A 27,317-nucleotide genomic window follows, 5' to 3' on the forward strand; every position below is an offset into this window, starting at 1 on the left:
AGGACGGAATATTACTAGGCCGTAAGAGTTTTAGCTTACAATTGCGTTTTTCAACTATTTCGGTAGAGTCAAATTTGACCGAACGTGGTTTTTTTTCTATTTATCGTGATTTATATGCAAATATTTCGAAAAAAGAGAAAAGCTACAACCTTCAATCATTTTAGTTGTATTCTTACATGAAATTGCGCACAATTTTTCATATATAAAAACTTTATGTAACAGCTAATTTTAAATGGTGCAAACATTTCGACAATCGCACAACCAAAATTCTGATTTTTTTCGGAAGAGTTACCGCCGCGAAGAACGTAAGGAAAATGTTTTTTTTTTTTTTTCATAAATTCACCATAAACAATAGAAATATTGTGCTAGAGGACTTCCAAGTCATTGCAAAATGAAGGTAATGATTGAATATTACTAGAATATAGAGTTTTTAGCTTACAATTGCGTTTTTCGACCATTTCGGTAGAGTCAAAGTTGACCGAAAGTTGAAATTTTTTGCACTTAACGTTATTTTATATGAAAATATTTCGAAAACTGATAAAAGCTATAACCATGGGTTGTTTTATTTTTTGTTGTAATTTGTGCATGAAATTGCGCACATTTCCCATATATTAAAACTTTATGTAACGGCAAATTTAAAAAAGGGTGCAAAATTAGGACAATCGCACGAAAAAATTTATCGGAAGAGTTATCGCACGAACGTGAGGAAACGTTTTTTTCATAAATTAACCATAAATCGAAATATTGTGCTCGAGACGTCCAATTTGTTTCAAAATGAAGGCAAAGGAGGATTGAATATTATTATAATATAAGAATTTTAGCTTACAATTGCGTTTCTCGACCATTTCTGTAGAGTCAAAGTTGAACCGAAGGTTGAAATTTTTGCACTTATTCGTTATTTATATGAAAATATTTTCAAAACTGATAAAAGCTACAATCATGAGTATTTTTTTGTTGTATTTTCATGAAATTGCGCACATTTTCATATATAATACTTCATGTAAAGGATAATTTCAAATGGTGCAAAAACTATGTCAAAGTCACGAAATAATTTCCGAGATGTGTCACTGATACTTTTTAGTGCGATAAGAAAGAAATTCGCGCTTGCGCGCCTGCGTAGCGATTGTAAACAAAACAACGCCTTGATCCGTGAACTCCAGCATCCCCCAAGGCGCGTGATACAAAGTTTTCGGCTGGTAGGCCTATAAAGTTATTTTTCCAGCCGAATTTTTAAAAAACTTTTTTGAGCCGACGTGATGATACGTCCAATCGGCACTTACGACATTTTGACACGACGTTTAATACGTCCAATCGGCGTAAGAGGGTTAATGAGAAAAGAATGAGCTATGTTCACTCTACTGAGTCCTGCCATCTAGCTAAAAAATAAAACACTCGTTAATGTGATTTGCATAATTAATGTCAATCCTCACTTTGAGCAAAAGTTATATTAGAATTAGAGGTATTTAAAAAAACTTTTTGCCAGCTAGTTATTCCTAGCATATAAGATATCTGATATTACATTTTTTCAGCAAAGTTAATCTCTTTGGCCTACTAATCATCATTAAGCCTTATGGCAAAAGGAGTATGGATACCAAATGCACATAGTGTACCGACCAAAACAAAACCATCAACTCATGGAAGTGGTGCAACTTTATTTTCATTATTTTACAAATTTAAACCTATCAAAATTTTGGGTGCATTTTCAAGGGCATGTTCCAGAATGTTCTATGCTGGAAATATGATAATTTTACAATGTGTCAAATTACCAGGTTAGAATTTTACTAGGTGTCAAAATCACAATGAAACCACTAGGAATTAAAAGAAAAAAAAAAAAACTGCAGTCAGCCTACTGGCTACCAATCACGTGATGGGGAAGTAGTCTGTAATACCAGATTTTTCACCTCCACCAGACATTTGGCTTGTATTTTATGTAGGTTTTTAGTGACTTGGTGATATATAACTCATCTGTAATATATCTAATTTTTATTAATCATTATCGTTGTCAGAGGACTGGGGATCTTACTAAATGATCGTATAATATAATGAACAAACTTTTAGATCATAATTTTTTTCTTGGAAAAATTTACAGTTGCAATTTTATGTAATAACCTTCTTTATCCTTTCAGTTTCATAATTATATTCAAACTATTTGTGTGAACATTTTTATGCACATGGATAAAATGAATTTTAGCAAAAATACTTGGTTGCAGTGAGAGACATACCTGTGTATTTATGTTTAGTTTGGTCTGAATTCTATTAAATTGCTGGAATCTTATTTTGAAAATATTTACTGATGATTTAGTTAATTGATTTATATTTTTAGTAATTTGTGAGGAGAGACCATTTTGGTAAGAGGCTTATTTTTTAATGATTTTCTGAAACCTCTTCATTTAAGTTTTTATGGTTAAGTTTTGACAGATATGAATTTTTTTCACAGTACATTCTGTATTGTTATGTAAATTACTGTATCTGGTTTCATCTATAGGAGGATTGCTTTCTTCCAAAGAAATTCAAATTTGGTTACAGTGTATGATGCTGGTGAAACATATATTTAGAGTACTGTATGGTATAATCTGTTTTAACATTCAAGACTAATATTATGTAACTTTGGCTAAATAATTCTGTTAATAAAAATTTTTGGTATATTAACCGTGAGAGTTCTCTCCTATCTCTAATTCACTCATTGGTAGACTTTGTGTGCATAATTTAGTTGATCTGACTTAAGTAAGGTTTTCCTCATATAGATGAAACAGGTTTTAAAATATCTTTTGTGACTGTGAGTTTACTGCAGTATTGTAGCCTGATAATTTAGATGAGTACTTTGTCTGTAATTTTTTATTCCTATTTATGACATTACTAATTTTGTAAAATTTTAAATTTAATAATACTGATGAAAACACTTGTACATGAAGTGATTGTAAAAAGACAGTGTAAATTTTGCATAAGCCTTAAAATATTTAATGTCTGCAGCTACAGTTATCTTAAAGCTAATGTATAAGACATCGTTTTAGCTTTTAAGTATAGATTTACACATGCAGTAAATTTATTGAATTCAAGTAATACTTGGGATAAGACTATGTATTATATAATGCACTCCTTTATGTGTGAAACATAATCACTTCTAATGATGTTGATGTGGCAAGAATTATTGATGTAATACCTGGAGAATTCATAGTTTTAGAGTAGCATGTTGTAACATAATACCATAATGTCTCACATGATAAGTGCTATTTTTAGCATTATTTAGTTTGCTAACAAAGCATGCATTTTCCTTAGTAATACAGTGATATCTGTGTACTTATCAACAATATTTATAATGTCACTTGTTTGTGTCATTAGAATTAATAATTTCCCTGAGTTAAGATTAAGAGACTTAGTATTTGATGTGATTGCAGTGTTTATAAATTTTACATAAAGCTACAGAAGTTGACCTATGCAACCATATTACCTTTCTGTTTCATGTCAGAAGTATTTCTTCTGATTTTTTTGTCAATGCTTTACATGTTGATTTGTGATATATTATTTAGTGATGAATCTACTTTAGACAATTTTTGTAGTATTTTGGAGAATTTAGTTTTTCATTGCAGACCCATCATTTACTCTAGGCCACATTTGTAGTCTTCACAAATTCTAGACATTTCATTCCCAGTTTGAAATAAGAATATATATCATCTGCTGGCTGAAGAGCTGCACCATACACATTCCCCCATGTACCCGAGGTTCTTGTGTGATTATAGCTGTAAGAAATCACGGGGGAAAGGAGAAGAAAGACATTTGACGGGAATTTGTAGATATGTATTAAAAAAGTAGTCAACTCTAAACTACAGTGTGGCAATAAACCCTTCATTTTCATTAGTCTATAATACACAATAAGTTGACTGATGGGTCACAGGTAGCCGTGGGCATTCTGGGTATACATGCCCCGTGACCTGGTATAGATGCCATTAGTCCCTGGATCTCACAAGTGTAATTTTAATTCTACCGGTTTCCAGCTTGGCGCTAGTAAATCCTAATGTTAAGACCTCAGGTTTGTTAGTTATGAAAAATACAAATTAGTTACAAATTTGGTATATCAGCAGAGCCAACTGATGCATATGGGATTGAAATGAGAAAAGTAATCCTTGGTTGTGGAGTGAATATGGGACCCTGTTCTGAAAGGTCCCATTCATACACACTTCTGAATTCTGCCGAGTCTAAAAGAATCCTTCTCAAGCTTATCAAGTTGAAAATTTAAAAATAAATACGTACATGTGGAATTATGATTTACAAAAGGAAAGTTCCCTCCTCCTCTTAATGAGCTTTGTCATAAAAAAGGCACAAAAGTATCAAAAGTACAGATAAAGCAACAGGTTAAAGTTAGAGAATTGAAGAGAAATACTAATATGAAAAGGATCAGTAAGTCTAACACTAAGTGCTATAATCGTTACTTACCATGGACCAGCAATAAATTGGAACACTGGAAATTATGCAGAATTTTCCTGTGAAATTAAATATAGTCTTTAGTTATGATACCCTTGCTTTGTGAAATACTATCCATCATGCCATAGCAAGGTAGTGTAAACCCCACAAGTTGGAGACCAGGTGAAAACTGTGAAAATAGATGATTTTCATATGGATCATTATTTTGCTAAATACACATATGGAATAGAATGATATAAAACAGGAACATTTATTGCATGATAAAGGAGGAAAATATCTGAGTAATGAAACAACAAAATTACCTAATCTAGAAATACAGTATGTTGGCAAGAAGTAATGCTACACACAAGTGAGGCTCTTACTTTCCAAGAATCCAGATCTATGGGGGCACATGTGCCTGTGGCTATCTAGCCAGTAGATGATTTTCTTCTTTTAAACAGAAAATGAAGTGTCTTGAATCAGAGAATACCACAAATGTGAGCTTGAATATAATGGCTTTGCTGTGAAACACTTTATTGCCAATGGTACTTAATTTTGAATTGTGTGCAAGTCTTGAAGTATTAGTGGAATAGTACATATATTTCAACATTGGTAATTCTTATTCAAAGCTAGATGTACAGCTATGAAATTGGCTGGAGACTTTTCCAGAATATTTTCCAGAAACATGGTTGGATTTGAAGCTCAGTTATATTCTTTTTATGATATGGTATCCCATTTTACTAGATAAATTATATTCATAAGGAAAAGATTCGGCTTGCAGTGTTCTTAATGGACACATTTATGTGAACAAAGTAGTTTTATGTAAACTTATCCAGTAGATTTGGTACTCATTGAGAAATATTTAACTCCCGAGATTACCATGGTTAGAGAAGCAACGGCAGGCTGCAGCCAACAAGAAACACGATCTCAGCAAGTGGAAATATGCAGAACTCAGAGATACAATTAATACATCCTGTGATCTTGAATTATTAGAGGTAAAATAGCTTTCATATTGAAAATGTGAAATTTTCTAGCTAAAATGTCATGGTCAGTTTATTACTGATCAGCATTTTAGGACTGCTTTGTTATAGAAATTTCTGTGTATACTATAGATGAATTGTTACATTTAAAGTAGATTCATACAGAAGGTCCTTTTAAAAGCCTTGGAATTTGTATTTTGTCAAATTTAAATGTTATATTTTTAGCTAAAGTTAAACACTTAGGTAATGTCAGAATGATTGCCACTTTCAACGAAGCTATGAAAAACATTGTTCTCTGCAGGCATGTCGTGAAGAATTCCATCGCCGATTGAAGGTTTACCACGCATGGAAAGCAAAGAACAAGAAGCGCACTACCATGGAGGAGAATCAGCGTGCTCCAAAATCTGTACTAGATGCTGGTAAGCATTTCACTCTGTCAGTTTCATTTAAAGTTTATGTGCTTTGTGAAGTCTGTGTGCTTTATTTTAGAACTTAAAACTTCATCATTTTCATACTTTTTTTTTTTTTAATCTGATTTGTGAATTACTTATTAGAGGGCATAAACATTGAGCCCCTTCCCTTCAATATTTGTATATATAAAATAATAAGCAGATATTTATTTTTTATAGGTGTTCTGTGTAGGGCAATATACAGAGCATAGTTTATGTTGGAAAAGTTATTATTACTTTGGAGTTTACTGTGTTAGACTTGAAATATGGCATTTATACAATCCCATGCCAGCTCAGGAGTCAGAAAAATATGAAAATGAAACCATTGTGATTTGGGTTAATTTGGTTTTTGAATTGGGCAGTATTATAAGATACAACAATATTATCTTGTTTATACAATAAGATAAAGAGCGAGAGAGAAATGTTTGGGTTTTATTTACAATATTTTGTGTTTTGTCAATTTTCACTGTGTGCATTATGAACGTAGACAATAGTGAGTTGTCTTTTTTACCTGCCCTGTTATTACTGTAACTTTTGAACTTTCCTCAGAATTTGAAGATGATTTTTTTGCTGTTATTTTCATCTCTTAAATCTACTAGGTCTTCATAATTATCACTTCTAGTTTCTTCGTCTCTTATGTTAACTGTGGAGGGTAAGAAACGGCAAAAATACAATTAAGAATATTTTGGCAAGCCTATTGGGCATGTATACATAACACTTTATTACAAAAGTAAACAAAACTCCCTACCATCTGTTGAAGAACATGCTCACTAAATACTTGCTAATTAGAGAGGAAGGATAGGAAACAGGGATGCATCAACAAACAAGTAAAAACATTGTAAAAATATGAAGGGATATTTAGGTAACTAATGAATATTCTCTTGATTATAAAAAGTACATGGTCAATATTCACTGGTATACTTTGGATATTAAGAGAGGTAGTTAAGTAAAGTTTGTTGTTAGGAAATATGTTGGGTCTATCTCTGTCTTCATCATCATCGAAAATTGTTTCATGGGAAACAGTTCAATCACACATGCATGCCCAGACAAACTTCACACTTCACACTGGAGCATTATGTAGGTCTCGGTGCCTATATCAACTTGAGAGGTACACAAAATGAATGGTTTTGCTTGCTGTCTGCATTTAATCAGATTGTCCGTGAATGATGACAGTTAAGAACAGAAGTAGGCTGTCACATTTCCTTCAGATTATAAGTCGGTTTGTTTACCATAATAGGAAAATGTAACAAGAATTCTGATTTACTTTGTATTCAACTCATGATTTCTGATGGTCTATAGTTGACCTTAACTGATTTCATTGTGTGTGAATTTCATAAACATTAAGTACTCTGACCTGTGAAATAATTATTCCAATTCCCTTCAGATTTCCTGTCTCTGTTGGTACACTATAGATCAAGTTGCATTTCCCTAGAAATTCACCATTATGCTTATATTTTCGTTGCTTTATACTTAATATAGCCTATTACTGTATTTGTAGCTTCCTTTTAAATTATTCACATAATTATTTCTAATTATTTCTGCAACTGCTTTTATCCCATTAAGGATAACTGAGGGTGTATGAACATTTCACACAGACATTCACTAGTTTAAGATAAATGAAGTGCACTGCATTTTCATTGTTAATTTTTTAAATAAATGATTGTGTGCATTGGGTAGTCAAAGCAAAATGCAAGGTTGGCCTTATGTTCTAGGATAGGTTACTGTAGGCTAAGTGGTAGGATAAGCAAGAGCAGCCTGTGTGTTTATGGCAAATATTACTATATAGAACAAGATAAGATACAGATATTTTTATTTTCAGCATTCTCTGACAAATTACAATTACCTAGCTTCAAAATTACACAAAAATGAGTATCCTTGCATGAAAACCAGCTTGACACAGACCAGCCAAAGTACTATAACTCAAGTTTTTGAAAGTCATAAATATACTCTTGTTCCCACACATCTTAATGCATAGTAGAAGGGATAAATAGCATTGAACCAAATATACAACTTTTAAAATGCAATCTCTTCTAGTTTTGCATGATGCAAATAATGTTTTTATATCTTATGTTATTATGGTAAATATCTATTATTGCAAAGTATAGTTGTTTAAACCAAACCCATCAGTTATATAGCACTGTAATTTGTGGTCTGAATGACCCTAGATATTCTGATGTTTTGAAGCATGATGAAGCAGAGTAGCTAATAGCAACTCCTCTCCCATGCACACCTATGACTGATAGGTTAGTAAGAATTATCCTCAGTGTTTAGCATGTCTCAGAACTGAAAGCATTATTGGTTCAGAGTCTACTAAATTATCCTATTCTTTATTCTCTATTTCTTATTAGAAAAATGCAATAATTAAAAAGTTATTAACAGGTGATGCCTTGCCAGCATCCCGCAAGTATTCCAGTATGTTTTTTGCTTTGTCATTGAACTTTTCCTTTGCTTGCTCTGTATAGTGCATAATTCAGGTCTTTGCATTTTGTAAGTCTTTGGTTATATGCTAACCATTAATGTCTATTGTAAATTGATGAGATGATGTCCACGGAATAGTGCCATATGACACTAAATGTGTCATGCACTTCATACAGAGTTTGACACTCCAATTTGGACAATTCATCAAGGATTTGAGAGGAGCCATCATCAGATTTAACTCTTGAATTGTGCATAGTAGTTAGGATTAGAAAGTTTGTTCTTGAATTAAAATACTGTAGGCTATTTGTGGGAAGTATCCATGGTTTAAAAATATTTGTTGTTCTCCATGAGCTGTTGTCATTTGGCACCCTTGACATATCCTTGTATTTACTATGATTGGCAGGCTCCTGTCATCTACCAGCATAGAATTCTAAGTTCTGAAAATCTCTGTATCCTAGAATTCTTGAAGTTGTACGGTAAAAAATGTTTTTTTCCCCTCTCTCATACTTGGTCTGGTTTGAATTAATGAGAAGTCACCCCCTCCCTGTTGTTGAGTATATCAAACAGGTATATGAAAGACTATACTAGTGGGAAATTCCCTGAGGCATCCATGAAACTCATCACACCCTTGGCACATTTGTCAAAGCTTTGCTCATTCGAACCTAATCTTAACACTTATTGAAAAGATCTGTTCAATATAGCATTTAAAAATGTCAAGTAGTTTGACGAGGCTCCCACAGTTGCTGTGCATCATGAGAGAGCCCTTCCTTGAATATCCACAATATCCTTGCTGAAGTCCATGGTAGGAGGAGAGAGAGCAGATAACAAAAAGCATGATCTTCATATGTTTAACACTATTTTATTCCATATGCCTTTCTCTTTCTCACTCCCTTTTTATCCCTTGGTCTGTAAAACACTTGAGTATGCTGATGCACACTGTTGTGTTCATGATACTGCCAACAATTACTTTTTAGTTGTCGCAGCAGATGTGGGGCAGTTATATTGGTCAAGTTCCCTATGATTTCTAACTTATTTTAGTAAGGACTATTTATCAAGATCATGGTCTATAATTTCTAACTAATCTTAAAGGGACTATTTATCAAGATTCATGGTGACAACCAGTTTTGCCACATGGTAGTTAGATGGCTCTTGTTAACTTACCTTCATAGAGAAACCAAGGGCAACTCAGTTTTCACTGTTTTATGTTATGGAAAACAAGAAGAATGATTTCTGGCTGCCTGAGACCACAGGATCTGCCCATAAATGTACAGTACTACTGGCTGACTACGATATTCTTGCAAGACAAAGTAAAGCAACTAAAACCATTCTTATGCAAGAATGGACTAAGTGGAATGGGCTTGTTATGAAACCACTTTTGTTCACCTGAGAGTACCTTCCTTCCACCTCCTTAGATAATTTTTTTGTATTGACATACCAATAGCATCTTTGATATTGTTAGTAAAGGGATTTTCATAAGTTAAGTGATACTCACTGTTGGGGAGCACTTGCATATTTTTTCCCCATTTATAAGTTTTTTTAGTTATCACCTAACTACTAAACAATTACTGTCATGTTGATCATCCCACATGCAAAGAAACTTCCACCTCATGTTTACTCCTCTAACATGTACTTGCTTGGGTTCCCTCTTTGTCCTTCTAAGACCTCAGATTGTACACAATTTTTTCCACTTTGCTATCATTCCTCATTATGTCCACATGACTAAAGTACAGGATGTCCATAAAGTCAGACCTTTATTACACACAAACCATGTTAGGTAGAGGTATAAGGTTTTCTTCAATTTCAACAACAGTGACTAGTTATTTTAAATTACTAATAAATTTCAAAATATGCCCCCTATGTTGCCCGGAGGAGGTCTAAGTGAAATTCTATCTCACACCAGGTATTATCCAACATCTCCATAGTTACCATTGCTAGAGCTGCTGTTATTGTTGCTTTTAAGGTCTCAACATTAGGTAATGGTGTACCATACACTTTATCCTTGATATAATCCCATAAGAAAAAATCAAGAGGGGTAATGTCTGTTGAACGTGGTGGCCATTCTGTTGGACCATCTCTCCCAATCTAGTGGTTGGGGAAGGTTGCACCCAGAAACTCCTCTAATTGAGGTGCAGCATAATGCTCCAGCATGTCCAGATAAACAATTGCTGATATGGTTGGTTCAGCAAAGAAAAAAGGTCCAATAACCCTGCAGTGACACCATTACTGCTAGTCTTGACTCCATTGGCAGATAGAGTGACCAGCGTAGCATCTGTAGGCAAACAAAAGAAACTTTAGTGCTCAACAGAATGTGAAAGTTGTATAGTCATATCCACAATAATTTTAAAGTTATTAATTTTATTAATCAGGGAATTACTTTATGGTCACCCTGTACAAAGAAACATTAATTCAACTTTACACCTATGCTGACCATTTTACTGATTCGTAGCCGTACAGTATCACTTGTTTTTCACTATTTCCGGTGTTCTGATTTGACTGACACTATGCTTTACTTAAAATTTGAATAAACAAACCTTTTCCTAGGTCACTGCAGTCCTTTAAAAAAAATACATTCTTATAAATGGTAAAACCCCATTTTTTCAATTGATCTATTATATTATTATTATTATTATTATTATTTTATTATTATTATTATTCTTATTATTATTATTATTATTATTATTATATTATATTATGTATTGCTATTGCATATAATAGCTGTTTCTGCTGCAGTTAACTTGTGTAGAGTCTTATGTTTGATTAGTTTTATTTCCTCTGACATTTTGACACTTGCCCTGGTGGCCATCCACTGAGTTACAAAAATAAATGAATTAAGGTACATTTTACACAGGTACATATAGTAGGCAAGTGGTTTTTAGTTAGGTGCACTGTGGAACATATTTATCTTAATTCTTTCACTTTTTGTAACTCGGTGGATGGTTACAGAACATGATTCAAAACATCAGAGGAAATAAAACTTCTACAACATAACTTCTTTTCTTGAAAAGGCTACAAAATGCATAGAGAAGACTACTTATACAAATTAAATACCATAGAAATGGCTGTTATATTCATACATCTGGCCTGAGACAAGGTCTCTGTCATTATTATTATTATTAGAGTTGCCAAAGTGCCCTAAATGCTGTAGCAAGCTTCCAGACTTAATATCTGAATATGATAAAAGGAAATTGGAGGCCATATATAAGATTCAAATTGAATCTATAATTCATAGCATACAACAAGGAAGTACATTGCTTTCAAGAAATAAGTATAGAATCTGAGGGATGAAAGTCATTGAAGTCTTACATTGGGGTGAATTTCTTATTTCAGTGGCATTAAATGTAAAAAAATATTGACTACCTTATTTTATTGAGTTACTGGAAAATCAGTACTTATCAGGATAAAGTACATTTTTTTTAAATACTGTATGAAAATTGTAGAATATGAATCTTTAGATTGGGAAACCAAATTATTGTTTTGAAGACATTGCATTGATAGTCAATGTGATCCAATTTTAATTATGTATCACATACCCTGTAATTATTTTCATCATGTTGATATCTTCTTTTGTTTATATTTCAACAATCATTAACATTTCTCATTGTGAATTACATAAAAAAGAAATGAGTTGCTATTCATTACTTCATAATGTGTGAATGCTTGTTTTATCACATTTCCAAATACATACATATTAGCATCTAAATCACTCATGCATATTTTTTGTTGCAAACCTTGTTTTCATCATATTGAAACTTTTACTTTCCTTTTTTCTAAACTTCAGTATCCCCCAAAAAACTCAGAATGTATTTTTTACCCTTCTTAAATGATTTTGCTTGAACTATTATTTTTTTACAAGCTCTTCTGTTTGACTTGAAATTTTATATTGTTGCTGTCATTATTTATCAAATATCTTTAACAGATTTCTTGGCTTTAGAAATGAAGAATAAAATGAAGCAAAGAAGCTGCAGCTAATAATTACTTTTAAAAAGCCAGAGAGATTGTTAAAAGGAATCGTGGTAGATCAGGGATTTTTTTCCCATGAAAAGTATCGAAATTATTTTTTATTGAGCTAATATTTTTTTGCACAGATTTTTTAATTCCTGATGAAGGTGGGTATTGCTTAATGTCTAAGCATTGGAAGCTTAGCATAGAAATTTTTTCGTTTTTTTATAATTTAAGATTATTTTTCTCTCACAAAGCATACAGTATGACCTACGTGACAGAGTCTGGCCAAGTCTGTCGAGTTGTTGGTTATATACCAAAAGGTAGTACTGATGAGTTTCCTTTTAATGCTTCATTTGCAAATGTTTGTCCCCAATTCTTTGGCTTTAACATGTCTCACCTGATAAATTAAGCTGTAGGCAGAGTGTAGCTATATTTTGGTTGAACGTGTGGTTTTTTTTCAGTTTGAATTTTTTTTTTAAATATAGCCATTACATTCTTTTTATGCTTGTCCTAGCTTTTTCTACTTTTCCAACATTACTTTTATTTAAAATATATTGTATGTTTAAATTAGATTAGAGATTAATACTTTTAGTTTACTGGTTTTATCCTCTATATCAGTGAATTTTAAAAATACTTTCAAGTACATATACATAATTGCCCTGTATCCCATGCTAGAGTCTGCAGAACTGGAGATTCGTCGATGTACTGTTTTGGTATCTTTGCCATTAAATACTGGAGAGTATCTTCATTTTTCTTAGTTTTGTGGTTTTTGTTTTTAAATGGGCATGCTCATTAAACAGTATACAAAACATTGGACAAATATCTCAGTTTGTTTTTTGTATAGTAAATTTTGTTGCTCAGTGCCTGAAATGATTATTATTTAATTTATTATTTTCCAAAATGTTAAATGAAGAGAAAAAATAGAAGTAAGAAATCCTCTACCAAAATAAATGTTAATCAGTACTGTGTAGTATTATGTATGTTGTAAAATCAGTGTTTAAATAATGAAAAGGCTTCCATTTGGTTGTGTTTTGCCACTGCCATCTCACTCAGGAGTAACATGCATGAGAGGACTAAATTTGAGACTTGAGTACTCATAATTTTTAGATTGTTTATGTAGTACTTGCCTAGTTTTCAGTCATTCCTATGAATAGGATACAGTATGGTATTAAAATGCGTATGGCAAGGAACAATCTTGCATTGTCATTTCTGTTTTTAATAGTTGTCATATTTTTTTTTCCTTTTTGCATCATGTTTTTACAGTCACCATTCTGTGTGTGTGTGTTTTTCAGACTGAGTCTCACAGATTTTGGGTCTTAAAACACATGGTGTCTCAGTTGACCTAAGCTGAGAATTTTGTTTGGTGATTATGTAGTGGTATAATGTATTTACAATCTATCGTTATAGGTAGCCAGGTTATTTTGGAATGAAGGTACAGTACTAGCCTTATGCCCTTTGCCTCCTGCTGTAGCTAATACCCATTCACAGCCAGATTGACTAGTGGGTCAGGCTGGGATCAAACCTTATAGTGATAACAGCATTTTAACGAGCTATGTTGTCCACATGTATGCATTATCTGTTCATGCCTCTTGAACGTAGGTAAATGATAGGACTTTAGAAACAGACAGTGATAAGTTTTAGGTTAATAAGGAATGAATTAATGAAAAGGTATTGATTTTAATAGATATGTATTCTGTAGTAATTAAATTGGTCATTGTACCTAATTGTTTGCTGCGATAAGTACACGTGAGTTCACAATCTTGCAGTCGACAAAATCTGTAATAGCATCTGTTTTTTGTTATTTTTTTCCACATATTTTTTAAAGAATTTAAGGGTAAACTTTACTAGATTTTCAAGGATAACTCTTCATCACCTGAAAATTTTGCTAGGAGGCAGCATCAGTGAAAGATATGGAACTTATGGAACTTTCAGTATATGGTCAATGTTTCCCTAAGGTGTCTTCAGTTGTTGAACTGTGTATTTCTTTGAACATCCATGTGAATTGGCGTTGGTGTAAAGTTCTTGCAGTTATTCCTACTTTACCTACTTACCTCAATTTTAGCATCTTGCTAGTGACCTCCTTTCTGTTTTTCCTTTTAAGGTCTTCATCACTTCATACTCCTTCACTATTCAACTGTCCTTTTCCTTTTTCTTACAGTCAGTGAAGAATTGCATTTTTCCTATCCAGCACTGATCTTGACTGAAATTTGTACAAGTTTAATGCCTCAAATGCAGTGTCTGTGAATACATAGTTCTTTTACTCAAATTCCTATTTCCTTGAATCCTTTAGCCATGTCAAAAGATATTTTTCCTTTCTGGATTGATTTAAACTTTGCAGCTACAGATGTAGCTAAACAAGGTTCCCATACTTTCCCTTTTTGGAAAAAAAAGATTTTGGGATATAAAATTTTTCCTTGGCCTTATGTGTTCATTTTTCCCAAGATAGTTTGTATTACAAATGGTTTTAATCCACCATTTCAGTGTACATACCTTCCCTTGTTAACCTGATTTTATAGAAAAGTCGAGCCAGAATGGTTTGCTAAGGGTCGCCATGAGTTTTAAGACCCATGGTTCATAGACAGATGAAAGCGGTATCACCTGGTATTATTATATGGTTTCATCATAGAATTGCCGGCTGGATCATAGAATTGCTGGGTGGGTTCCCCAAGGATTAGTATACTGTATGTCAAAATTTTTTATTTCCCTTTAGGTAGGGTTACTTCAAGGAAATATTTAAGAATGTAAAAGCCACCAGTGTGGATAATAACAGCATGAATAACAGAAGTTATACAAATTCCAAAAGAGAATGCAAAGAAGCAAAACACAAGCAGAAAAACTTGAAGTATTCAAGACCTATCAGGTATACTTACTAACAAGTTTGATAGACAAAATGACAGGTGTAAACCTTTAGCTCATTGCTGTCATCACAGTCTTGGTTACTTTCTTTTTCATTCATCTGTTTAGGCAGTGGCAGGTTTAATGGACGATTCTTAGACTTGAAGTCAAGACAAAACAGAAACTATAAGAACTTCATAAGTGTTTAGGGAGCTGTTATCTGCATAATCATTATATTCATATAAAAGCAGAAAATTCATTTATACTAATGCTATTGAGTTATTTTTATTTTGGAAGAGATTTAAAGCCCTTTTTTTATTTCTCAGTCCTTAACATTTTGGAAATAAATCCTGTAATGATCACCTTATATACAATACTGGAAAATCTTGACAAACTATATAGGGTACTGAATTTGACAAACTATAGGGTGCTGTATTTTGGCATGCATTCAGTGATGAGTATCTTTTGTATTTATTCATAGGCAGAATAACTATGTTTAACCTTTAATATAAAATATGTTATGCATATGTTTTGGTTGAAGTCTGTGCACTTGAAGGGTTTCAGGAAAGATGTTTACAAAAAGGCAACTTTCTTTTCTTTTAGATTTTGAAACAAACATACCCACCGTTGGTAAGATGATATCCTATACTTTTAGGATTTTTCTTTTAGTATTATGCATGGCATTTATTGCAGTGAATGCAGATGCTGTTACATTAAATTGTCAAAAAGTTTTATTGCAACAAAATTTTGTTGGTGCAAAGATACTCCAGTGGTTTCTTATGAATCCAACTTGAAATACATTCAAGATGTTTTGAAATTGGCTCATAATTTTTCTAAAAATTTAAACATTATATTCCCTGTAGCAGCATAGAACTTAAATCCTGATCTTTATTAAAAAGAATCAGATATCAGGCATAAATTTTTCAACAGCGATCGTTGAAATGTGCATGCAAATATGCTTTGGCTAAAAAAAATCAGTAATGTATGTTACGCATGGCCAAAGGGTAGAGCTGGAAGAAAAATATCAACAGACTTGGTAGGAATTTCACTTTGTTTGGGAAACTAGGTGAACAATTAGGACTGAATGCACTCTTATCACCACAAATGTTACCTGGTTCTGAAGTGCTGTTGATGTAGTTGGGCTTATGTTTAAATTAAATAGTATCTGTAGCTGTTCTTCTTACGTTCTCATTTAAGGGATTTCTCAATTGGAGTTGCTGCTTGGCTCTGATACAGTAATAAAAATAGATTATTTGCTTATGAGGTAAAAGGGATTTTAATGCATCATATTATATCAGCTGTATTAGAATTTTATAAAATTACTTGCAGGATGCACTCTACTAGCTGAAAAAAAAAGCTTGTATTGGGGAGAAATTATGTTTGCACTTTAGTTATGTACTGCATCTCATGTAGTTTTTAGAGGGACAAATGCTGTATGTAAAAACAATTACTTCAGAAAGATCTCTTGTAAACTGGTTCTTTTAAAACACTTCTTGCAAGGCTAGAATATTAAGTCGCACACTTTTCCAAATATTAGTACTACGGCTGTAATTTTATTGCCTTGGGGTAGATCTGATATGGTGACTTAGTCTTTTGAGAGGCTACTTACTCAATATTGGTATTGATTATAACAACTTCAGAGGAACTTTTAAAAGTTTCATTGCTATGAATAATCAGGCATCGGTAGCTTTGTTGGAAATTTTTCTGTACTTTTAACAGCATTGCATAAAAACAAATGCCAAAGTTATTACAGTATGTTACAACATTCATGAGATATGGTATTAAATCTGGAAATTTTCAGGCCCATTACAGTCGACCCGTGTAATTGCAGGGGATGTGTGCAACAACCTCCCACAAATAGTTATAATCTGCAAATACTTAAAACCCCTTTAAAAAGGCTTAGGACTGCCCATTTAGATAGTTCAGACACAAAAAAACATGAAAAAAATTATAAAAAACTGTTAAAAAAAATGCAGATACCAGAGTATTTTGATAGTTTTATCTCAAAAAAGTGCATGAAATATGTAGTCAAAAATACCACGAATAGGCGAATTTTCTGCGAGTACTGTGTACTATACTATATTCCCATAGAAATTATCTGCAAAATGGTGGGTCCTCGACTTTGGAATTGCAAATAGGCAGGGGTCGACTGCATTAGCTTAAAATCAAAGTCATAACATATTGAGTGGTTAGTGTTATTTTCCGTCTCTTGAGTTTGAAGACTGCATGTGACTAAGAGTTTGGAGACGTCACTTTTTAGCAGAGGATGAATGGTGATTTTTATCAGCATAACCTGCTAGTATAAACTTTTAAATTGCATATTGGATACAGAATTAATTTCACAGTGTTTCATTTCCCATTTGTTATGGGAAGAATATCGTGCTCCCTACAGAATGTTTCCATGATCTTGTGAATGAATTCCACAGGACATTTTCAACTTGTATGTAGGAATGTAAATAATATAGTCAAGGGCACTGGTATCATTTTGGTATCAAGGATATTATGTTATACCAGAATGATGTCTAATGCCTATTATGTATGTAAATACGTATAGGCATAGATGAAAATTTAGGTGGAAATCGTTTCCAGGATGAATTATTGTTTTTGATAGTTGGCTAATTATCCATACCTTAAAAATGAAATTTAATGACAACATTTTTATGTGACAATATGAGCTGCTGAAGCAAAATATTTAATAGTAAATTTTCTGGACATAAAATTCAGTTTTTTTTAATTGTTCTTAAACTGAGCTTGCTATGTCAGACTTTTTGCACTGATAACCATTGCTACACATTTTACTGCTTGTTGTAATTTGTGATGCAGTATTAAATGAAATAGCTTCTGGAAAGTTGTGTTCAATGCAGAAACTGTAAAAAATGAAGTTATCTAATTTTGGTTAACTTACAAAAATCAGAAAAAGTATGTACAGTATGTACATAGTATGTACATAGTATGTACAGCACTTGAGGAGTGAAAACTAAAAGAGAAATTTTTATTACTTTATAGTATTGCCAATTCTGGATATTTAATAAACGTTTGAAAATTATAATCTTTCAAGTTGCTTTTTCATTTAGTAACCATTTTTTTAATATAATGTTATAAGTTAGATTTTTAAAAATTACAGTAGTATTTCTTTCCATTGAAGGACAATAATGGAAATTACTGTAACTCCTCGTTATAATTGACAGTAAACTATTTCTACAAAATTCTATTGGAATAATTATTACATACAGACTTCTTAAGTTGTGTGAGTACATATAATATCTCTATATTCTCTTACACAGCAAAGTCCATGCCACCTCGAGTAACTCCGAAACCTGCAGGTCCAGCAAATAATGATGCTCAGCGCTTCTTTAGAATTCCTTTCGTAAGACCAAGTGACCAGCACCGAGGTGATCAGCAACAGAAGGGCTGGTAAGTAAGAATCACATTAGTTGCGCTCAAAACTGACTTTTAAACTAGGGTATACATATACCCATCTTCCTTGTTTGTAGATGGTAAGTATCATTTTCAGTTGTCTCTAGCCTCAATTTCGACATACATAACTTAAAACAGTATTCTTTGAATGAACTCTGTGTTTAGGTTTGTTGCTGCATCCTTTCAGCCCCATCGGCATTCACTTGTTGTCCCATCTGTTTTGTCTTGTCCCTCTTCATCCACTGTAATGTTCCTTATTATGTAAGAACAAAATATTCTTGTCATCTATAAGAAAAAATTAAAAAGATGTGAAGTATTGATCTTGAGATATTGTAGAAAAACTATGTATCAAAATTTAGTTTAGTGTAGAATATTAAAATTTGGTATGGAGAACAAGAAGAAATTGTGGTACTTGAAGACTAGAATTCAAAGGTAGGAGGTAGAGAAAGATATGGCGTAGGATTGTTCGTAGAATGTTTGAAAGAGGGGAGAGTTTGTGGAAATTTGTGTTGATAGGAACTCGATTGTTGAGTAGGTGCACTTCCATGAGATTTTTAAAAGATTTCTGTGCACATGTACCTGGAAAGAGAAAATAGCAAATAAATTTTCACGATTGAAATGATGGGAAAAGTAGTGGCTAGAAGTATATCTGATAACTATGTGGTGAAAAATATTTGTATATATAAATGTTATCAGTGTAATTAGGGCAAATAAGTTTTGATAAGGAAAATGAGAATAAGAGAGTTTGACTGAAAGCTCTTATTTACCAAAACAACAATCCTCTTTGGAAAATCACGGACAAGGGCTCGTAAGTTAGTTCACAGGGAACTCTCAAAATTACCAAAGGTAACCCTCTTACGCCGAATGGACGTATTAAACGTCGAGTCAAAATGTCTCCCGTATGCCGAATGGACATATCATACGTCGACTCAAAAAAGTTTTTTTAAAATTTGCGGAAAAATACTTATAGGCCTACCAGCCGAAAACTTTTGAATCACGTGCCTTGGGGGATGCTGGGAGTTCACGGATCAAGGCGTTGTTTTGTTTACAATCACTACGCAGGCGCGCAAGCACGAATTTCTTTTTTATTGCACTAAAAAGTATCAGTGACACATCTCAAAAATTATTTCGTCACTTTGACATAATTTTTGCACCATTTTAAATTATCCTTTACATGAAGTATTATATATGAAAATGTGCGCAATTTCATTTAAAATACAACAAAAAAATACTCATGACTGTAGCTTTTATCAGTTTTGAAATATTTTCATATAAATAACGATAAGTGCAAAAATTTCAACCTTAGGTCAACTTTGACTCTACCGAAATGGTCGAGAAACGCAATTGTAAGCTAAAACACTTATATTATAGTAATATTCAATCATTTGCCTTCATTTTGCAACAAATTGGACGTCTCTAGCACAATATTTTGATTTATGGTGAATTTATGAAAAAACTTTTTTCCTTACATTCGCACGGTAACTCTTCCGATAAATTTTTTCGTGCGATTGTCCTAATGTTTGCACCATTATAAATTTGCCTTTACATAAAGTTTTATATATGGAAATGTGCACAATTTCATGCACAATACAACTAAAAACAACCCATGGTTGTAGCTTTTATCAGTTTTGAAATATTTTCATATAAATAACGTTGTGCAAAAATTTCAACTTTCGGTCAACTTTGACTCTACCAAAATGGTCGAAAAACGCAATTGTAAGCTAAAACTCTTATATTCTAGTAATATTCAATCATTTACATTCATTTTGCAACGACTTGGAAGTCTCTAGCACAATATTTCGATTTATGGTGAATTTATGAAAAAAAACTAAACATTTTCCTTACGTCCGCGTGGTAACTCTTCCGAGAAAATCCGAATTTTTTTTGTGCGATTGTCGAAATGTTTGCACCATTTAAAATTAGCTGTTACATCAAGTTTTATATATGAAAATGTGCGCAATTTCATGTAGAATACAACTAAAAATGATTGAAGGTTGTAGCTTTTCTCTTTATTTGAAATATTTGCATATAAATCACGATAAATAGAAAAAAAACCACTTTCGATCAAATTTAACTCTACCGAAATAGTTGAAAAACGCAATTGTAAGCTAAAACTCTTTCGGCCTAGTAATATTCAGTCATTTATCTTCATTTTGAAACAGATTTGAAGTGTCTAGAACAATAATGTGATTTATGGTGAATTTTTGAAAAATATATTTAACTTCCCTCCGTGCGCCGATTTGTGGCCGCAAGTCTCCGAAATGCGTACATCACATTATCCTAATATTTGCTCCTTTTCATATTAGCCATTTTATAAAGTTTCATATATCAAAATGTGCACAAATCCATGAAGAATACAATAAAAAATAATTGAAGGTGGTAGCTTTTCCCATCTCCGAAATATGTGCATATAAAAAAATATATATATAAAAATTTCAACATTCGGTCAAATTTAACTCGTCCGAAATGGTCAAAATCTGCAATTCTAATCTAAAACCCTTAGAGTATCGTAATATTCAATCATTTGTCTTCATTTTGAAACAAATTGGAAGTCTCTTAGAATTTTTTAAAATAACATTTTTTTACGTCCGCGCGTTACGAATTCGTACATCATTTTGTGATAATATTTTTCCGGTGTTGCTTTTATTGTTTTACAATGTATTATATATCAAAATGATTGCAATTTAGTGTACAATACAACGAAGAAAAAAGTATTGACCGTTTTTTGTACAGCGTGATTTGAATACAATTATGTATGAATTTTTTTTTTTCACTACTATATATTGCATTATTTACATATGATAATGATATTATTTTTCATTTCTGATGGTTGCATACTAAACTTCCGGCAATGACAAAAAAATAAGCCAAAAATGAACTCTTAATCTTCAAAACTAAGCGCGCTGTGATTTTTTGAAAAAATTATTTTTTCCGCTTCCGCGCTCACTCCAAACTGGGTCCGGCATACGGGAGAGGTTTTGATTTTTAGGGCTTCGGCGAAAGAGGGTTAAGAGGAAAACAGTTGATGATTAAAAGGACAACAAAGATCTAAGAGGGGGAGAAATTTTGAAGGGGTTGGTAAGAGAATAGGTAAAGATTGTTAGCTTTAAGGGCAAGACAATCAGCAGTGTTTATTACTGTAGGAATACAGGTTCGTAGTGTATAAAGCTTAACAGGGAAGTGATATAGAGAAATGGCTTTTAGAATAAAGGATGGAAGTAGAGACAAGCCTTAAAAAGTGCACCAATTTCTTGATGGAGTGAATATTTTCAAGAGTTGTTGAATATGGAGGATAGAAGAAAGGAAGTCTTAAGGTGCAAGACTGAAAGAGTTTGATGTGAATCTGAGTGTGCCTAAATTTAAAAGAAGGCTAAAAATGAAAGGGATTGCATCATTAAAATGTTGGAAAATGCAAAGTCATGTAGATTTAACGGGATTCTAATTTGGGCAATTCTCTCCATTGTTGAAAGCATAATTGAGTTCCTGAGCAGGATGTGCAAGTGTTTTAAAGGAAAAGTTCCAAACGAATGGGTGAGAGGAGAAATTGTTCGTGTGTAGAAAGGGAGAAGGGGAAGAGTACTGTGAGAAGCATAGGGGTAAAACAATAGGGTCGTGGTTGAGAAAGTGAGACCAGTACGTAACATGAAGAACAATATAGTATCGGATAAAGAGGAGGATTTTTAGATACGATGTTGTGCAAGTTGTTTAAGAGTAAAGAGGAAAAGTTGCATATGGACCTAAAAACCCTGTGATACTACTGCTATGTAAAGTATTTAAATCTATATACCAGAGATTGATTGATTCAATACAAAGTGTGTAGGTTTAAAACAAGGTGGTGTATTAATACTCTAGTAGCTGTTGAATGTTTTTAGTGTCGCAAAAAGTCAAAGAAATGAGAGATACAGGTGCTGATCATTAATCTGACAATTTTAGCTAGCGTAGTCTTTCAAAGGAAAAGATGCAATGTATGTATTTATTAATAAGCCAGCTGCCTTTTATATAAGTGAAGTATGAATGTGAATGAAAGACACAAAACGAGATATTTTCAAAATCAGTTGTTTGCATAGTGTATGATGAGGAAAGATGGCTTGATTGGTGATAACATATACAAACTGTTTCATATGTTTAGTAGAGAAGTTTCAATAACAAAAATACTACTAATAATAAGTTATAGAAGTTACTTTAGTTACTATTTTTGAATAATAATAATTTTGTAAGTTATGCACTTTCTTCCCTGCAAAATTACTTTTTATAAATAGTTTATATTCCAGCAACTTTGAATTGAACTATTTTCTTACTTTCATACAGTTATCTGATTTCATCTAAAAAGCTGAGATTTTTATAACCCACCATTGTTTGAATTTTATCAGCCCGTCTAACATTGTTTTTGCCAAGTGTTGTAATTAATTTGTTTTTGCTAAGTGTTGTAATTAATTTGACAAAACTTGATTCTCTCAAAAATTATTCTGTTTGATAAACATTAGTTCATTTTTTTTTTTACGTCTGAAATTATTTTTTTTCCTCTAAGAGAACTGTTAAGCAGTGACTTCATAAATGAGAGAAAACAATCATATGGCATTATATTTTTGTATTTCCAGTCAGGATGATGATTTACGTACCAGGTTATGAAGGTTAGTTCTTGTAAATGCTCTGGACTGCCATGATTTTACTTTTGTAAGGTCTTTCCAAAGGTGCTGAGCTTTCATAGAGTGATTAATCTACGTATTGTGATTATTGTTTAGTGTTTGTTGGTTGTTAGTATTTTTTTGTATAACTGTATATACTAATATGATTTATTAAGGAAAAAGTATGATTTAAGAATATTTCACACCTGATGAGTGAGATGTGAGAGACATGTAGTTGCAGTGTGTTCGTGAGAGCAATTTTAGTTGCAGTGTATTTGTGAAAACGATTGTAGTTGCAGTGTATTTGTCAAGACTCAAGCTCTAGTACTACCATTAGAACTTAAAATTTTAGACATGGTAATAAAATTTCTGATTGTAGTAAATTTAAAAACATTTAACCACCAGTAGTTAGTCACTGTAAAGTTTAAAGCCATCAAACACCTAAGTAAATTCTTTCTTTTCCTTTATTTTTATTTCTGTCCCCTATTGTGGACATTCCTGTCACTTCCTTGATTAGTTTTTCCTTTTTATACCCGCGGCTAAAGAACAATAAGTGTGTTGTGCAGGAGTAAAACAAAGTACTAAAGGATTAGGTTTCCTTTATTTTGAGCATTGTCATACTAGATAAAAATGTTAGGTTGGAGCACAAGTGCAGTAAGTATTATGCTCATTAACTTATGAAAATTATGTTGCTCAGTATTTTTAATTTTTATTTTAAATTTATGAAAGTTAGGCGTTCAGCATCATTTTGAATGCATTGAAGACTCGGTAATACAGTTATTTAGCAAAACCACCTTTATTCATATTTTGGTCAGGTTGATCAGTTACAGAAAAGTGTTAAGGTACAAATAGTCATTACAAACTGCTTATGTATATCAAACTTGAAGTCTGCCTCAAAACTGACTTTACAAATATATTAAGTATATCTAGACATCATACATATTTAAGAACATAATTTGTTGCTGCAATTTCATGAATAACAGACTGTTGCTTCAGTATGAATTGTTTCAAGAAAGAGGATTTCTATGAGGCATTTTTAAAATTACTTCTGTCTGAACATTCAAGTTCAGTATTAAAGTGTATTTATCATGCTCAGATGACCAGACTGAAATATTTTTTAATCTAATCTGACATTTATGTTGTACCACAATCATATAAATGAAATTTCCAGAGTAAATCTGACATGGCAGTTATTTTATATATGTATTTACATTTTACAAAGCTACCTGAAATTTTGAAATTAGGGATGACAAATTGCCAGAAAATATCAGGGTTATAGGTTACACTATTGTTTCTTTGGTGTAACTAGAGTACCCAAGTAAGGAAATCGGAACTCATACTGAATGTCAGTGTATTCTACCATAATTAGATTAGTACTTTAGTATACTTAGAAAGATGTTGCGTGTTTCTTTAATAAATGCTTTTGTGTAGAAGGTTCAGATATAAAAAATTAGGTTTTGTATAACTTAAAAAATATTTTTAACATAGTATTTGCAATTGATTAAATTTTACAACACATTGCATTGAGCTTCAAGTCCCCCAAAGGAAGGTACCACCGACAGTGCGCCTTGTGTGGCACACTGTACATGATATTAAAGGTTATTTGTAGGATATCTTTGGTCCCAGCTGCATTGCTTTGGGCCTTTTACTTTTCATCTGTTCCCTCTGGTCTCAACTATAGCCAACTGCTAACAAGTCTTAAGGTTTCATAGCAAACTACCCATTGAGCGATGCATCTGATTTCTTAACAGTAGGCTGTCAGTTCATAAGAAAACAGACTAGTTTGCCAAGGCTATAGCTGTTCAGGTATTTCAACTTTTCCATGCTCCAGTTTTCATCTTGTATTCACATTATCATTTAAGAACAAATCCGTTTGGCAAGTTGTATGAGAGTAGAAATGGTACTCGGTGGTCTAGTTATATTAAGTCATGCTATAATACTAATGTAAACATAATTAGTAGTGATCTTTACATTACCCACCACAATTAAAGATCGTAGCAATTGACCAAATTTTTATTTTTTAAATAGGTGTTACAGAGCACTTAATGTTATTTATGATTGTCTACCAAAGATCTGGTTAAAGGTTCATCAGAGTTTGAAAAACTGGAAATACTCATTCAGATCTTGAATTTACAAAAAGTTCAGGATCACCATTAGTAGTCAAATGAGGCACTAGAATTTTAATGAATCCTGCTGCTCTGGGTATTTGTGTATCATACACATATAGTATAGATGTAAATAATTTTTAATGTTAGAATATAACCAATAGATTTGCCTGCTAATTTGAAAATGTCTTTACAGTGGTAAATATCATTATACAGTACTAGTACTGTACTGTACTAGAGTGATTTCTCAGCTGTTACAAGGTTTCTGATTAAAATTCAGTTTTGCGATATAATTTGATAAGGTATGATTTTTAATTTTTTTAAATGGCACATTTAGGTCACAGTCAAGAGGAATTTTTAAGAGAGAGTAAGGAAAATGATAAAAATGTAAACATAAGATGTAAGCCATTGCCTAACTTGAAAAAACTTGGTACAAAAAGCCAGCCAACTAATAATTTACCAAAGCTGTAAACTTGCTCTTACATGGATTGAAAGATGCTCCTTAAATATTAAATTATATCTAATATCTCCAACATTTCTATAATTTGAAGCCTCTGCACCTAACCACAGGCAAGGGAATGGGGAGGTTAAGTAAGCATAGGACCCAATTTTTTTTTTTGCCATTCGTTATATATTCTAAGAGTACAGCTTATTGCCTAACCAAGATCTGAATATTGCATACGTAGATAAGAAGGCACCTGAAATAGAGGAAAGTGCTCCTATTGATATATAACAACAATACTAATGCAAGTATTGTGGTTATTACATTCCATATGAAGATTTAGCATTCCTCTGTGAGTTAGGTACATATAACTTTTGATAATATATATTACCTAGCCGATGAATCTGGTAGGATTGTTTGTCTGGATATGGATTAAAGTTTTAGGTTCTAATAACCAGCTTCTTTAGACCAAGACAGGATGATATTCTTAAGGAAAAAAGGGCAGTTGGCATGTAACTGAAGAGGAATTGTAGATTTTAGAGCCAATTATACGATGTCAAAATGGTGCAATTTGTTAAAAATTCTTGAAGTTTATTTTATAAAAAGTTAATGAACAAAAGAAAAACATTTGCACAGCTGAAAAATTATGGAAATTATCATCTGAGTAAAAGATGATGCAAGTTACCATCATTTTGAGGAGTATATTTCATCTTGAAAAAACAAATTAGCAAAATTAAAATTCTTAAGTCGAGTTTTCAAGTATGTATACAGTACTGAAGTGACCAACTCTAAAGAGGCAAGGTGTGTAATTCTCACAAATACCTTAAAGAATCACACCATGCTATTAGACGATATTTGCTTCAGCTATATCTTTGCAGCTGTGTGCAGCCCATTAAAGCTAAGTATACAGAACACTAAACATTGTGGATCTAGTACAGTGAAAAGTTTCCAGTTGTCAGTGTTTCACAAAGTTAAATCGTATGCTGTATTTAATAGTTTAAATATTCCAGGCTATAGACTACCTATATCAGAAATATTTTGATTTCCAAGTTAATAATAAACTGCCAGGGTAGTTTTTGTACCTGCAGCAAAAACTACTATGTATTATATTATTAATTTCAAATATAATGTGTTGCTTTATAATGCATAATGTTAATATTTTCTTGATTCATGCAAAATGTGACCTAAATGTGTTCCTGTAATCTGAAAGAAAGCGATAGTTTTGCTGCAAATTTTCTGTAGCAGTAGCAAGCTTTTTTTTTTAAATTGATTTTCTTGTTTTAATGTGTCTTGATCTTCCATTATGTAATATGTGGGAAAATCATTAATTTTATCAGGTGGTATGCTCATTTCGATGGGGATTGGATTGCCAGGCAGATGGAGCTCCATCCAGATAAGAACCTCCAATACTCCTTATTGCAGGTGAGATGCGATAGTTATATCTGTTTTAATGTAATAATGTGCCATTGTTGTCTATAGGTTATGGACATCAATAAACAGTAGCACTATTGACATTTTTATGGTTCAGTATTTTTGAATCAGTGGGCTTGTTTGCATTTTCTCATTAACACTGTATTCTAATGATGTTGAATGATGCCACTGAAAATGTTTAGTGAACTTTGAAATGTTATTTTGACTTATTTTAATTTTTGAATCGTACTTTATGCATGACTAATATGACATTGAACTCTGCTTTCTTCCTTGAA

At 32.4% G+C, this 27,317-nt stretch overlaps 1 protein-coding gene across 1 annotated transcript in view; it reads left to right on the plus strand.

The window, feature by feature from the left end:
- Positions 1–27,317, plus strand: part of LOC135210300 (unconventional myosin-VI-like) — a gene marked incomplete at its 5' end in the record, with an annotated part of 46,819 nt that overhangs the window by 15,995 nt on the left and 3,507 nt on the right. The window contains 5 exon segments of the mRNA XM_064243183.1: positions 5,273–5,393; positions 5,680–5,797; positions 18,307–18,436; positions 26,949–27,009; positions 27,012–27,033. Coding sequence (XP_064099253.1) covers positions 5,273–5,393; positions 5,680–5,797; positions 18,307–18,436; positions 26,949–27,009; positions 27,012–27,033 — 452 coding nt within the window.

This window comes from Macrobrachium nipponense, chromosome 39 (assembly GCF_015104395.2).
Source record: "Macrobrachium nipponense isolate FS-2020 chromosome 39, ASM1510439v2, whole genome shotgun sequence".
NCBI lineage: Eukaryota > Metazoa > Arthropoda > Malacostraca > Decapoda > Palaemonidae > Macrobrachium > Macrobrachium nipponense.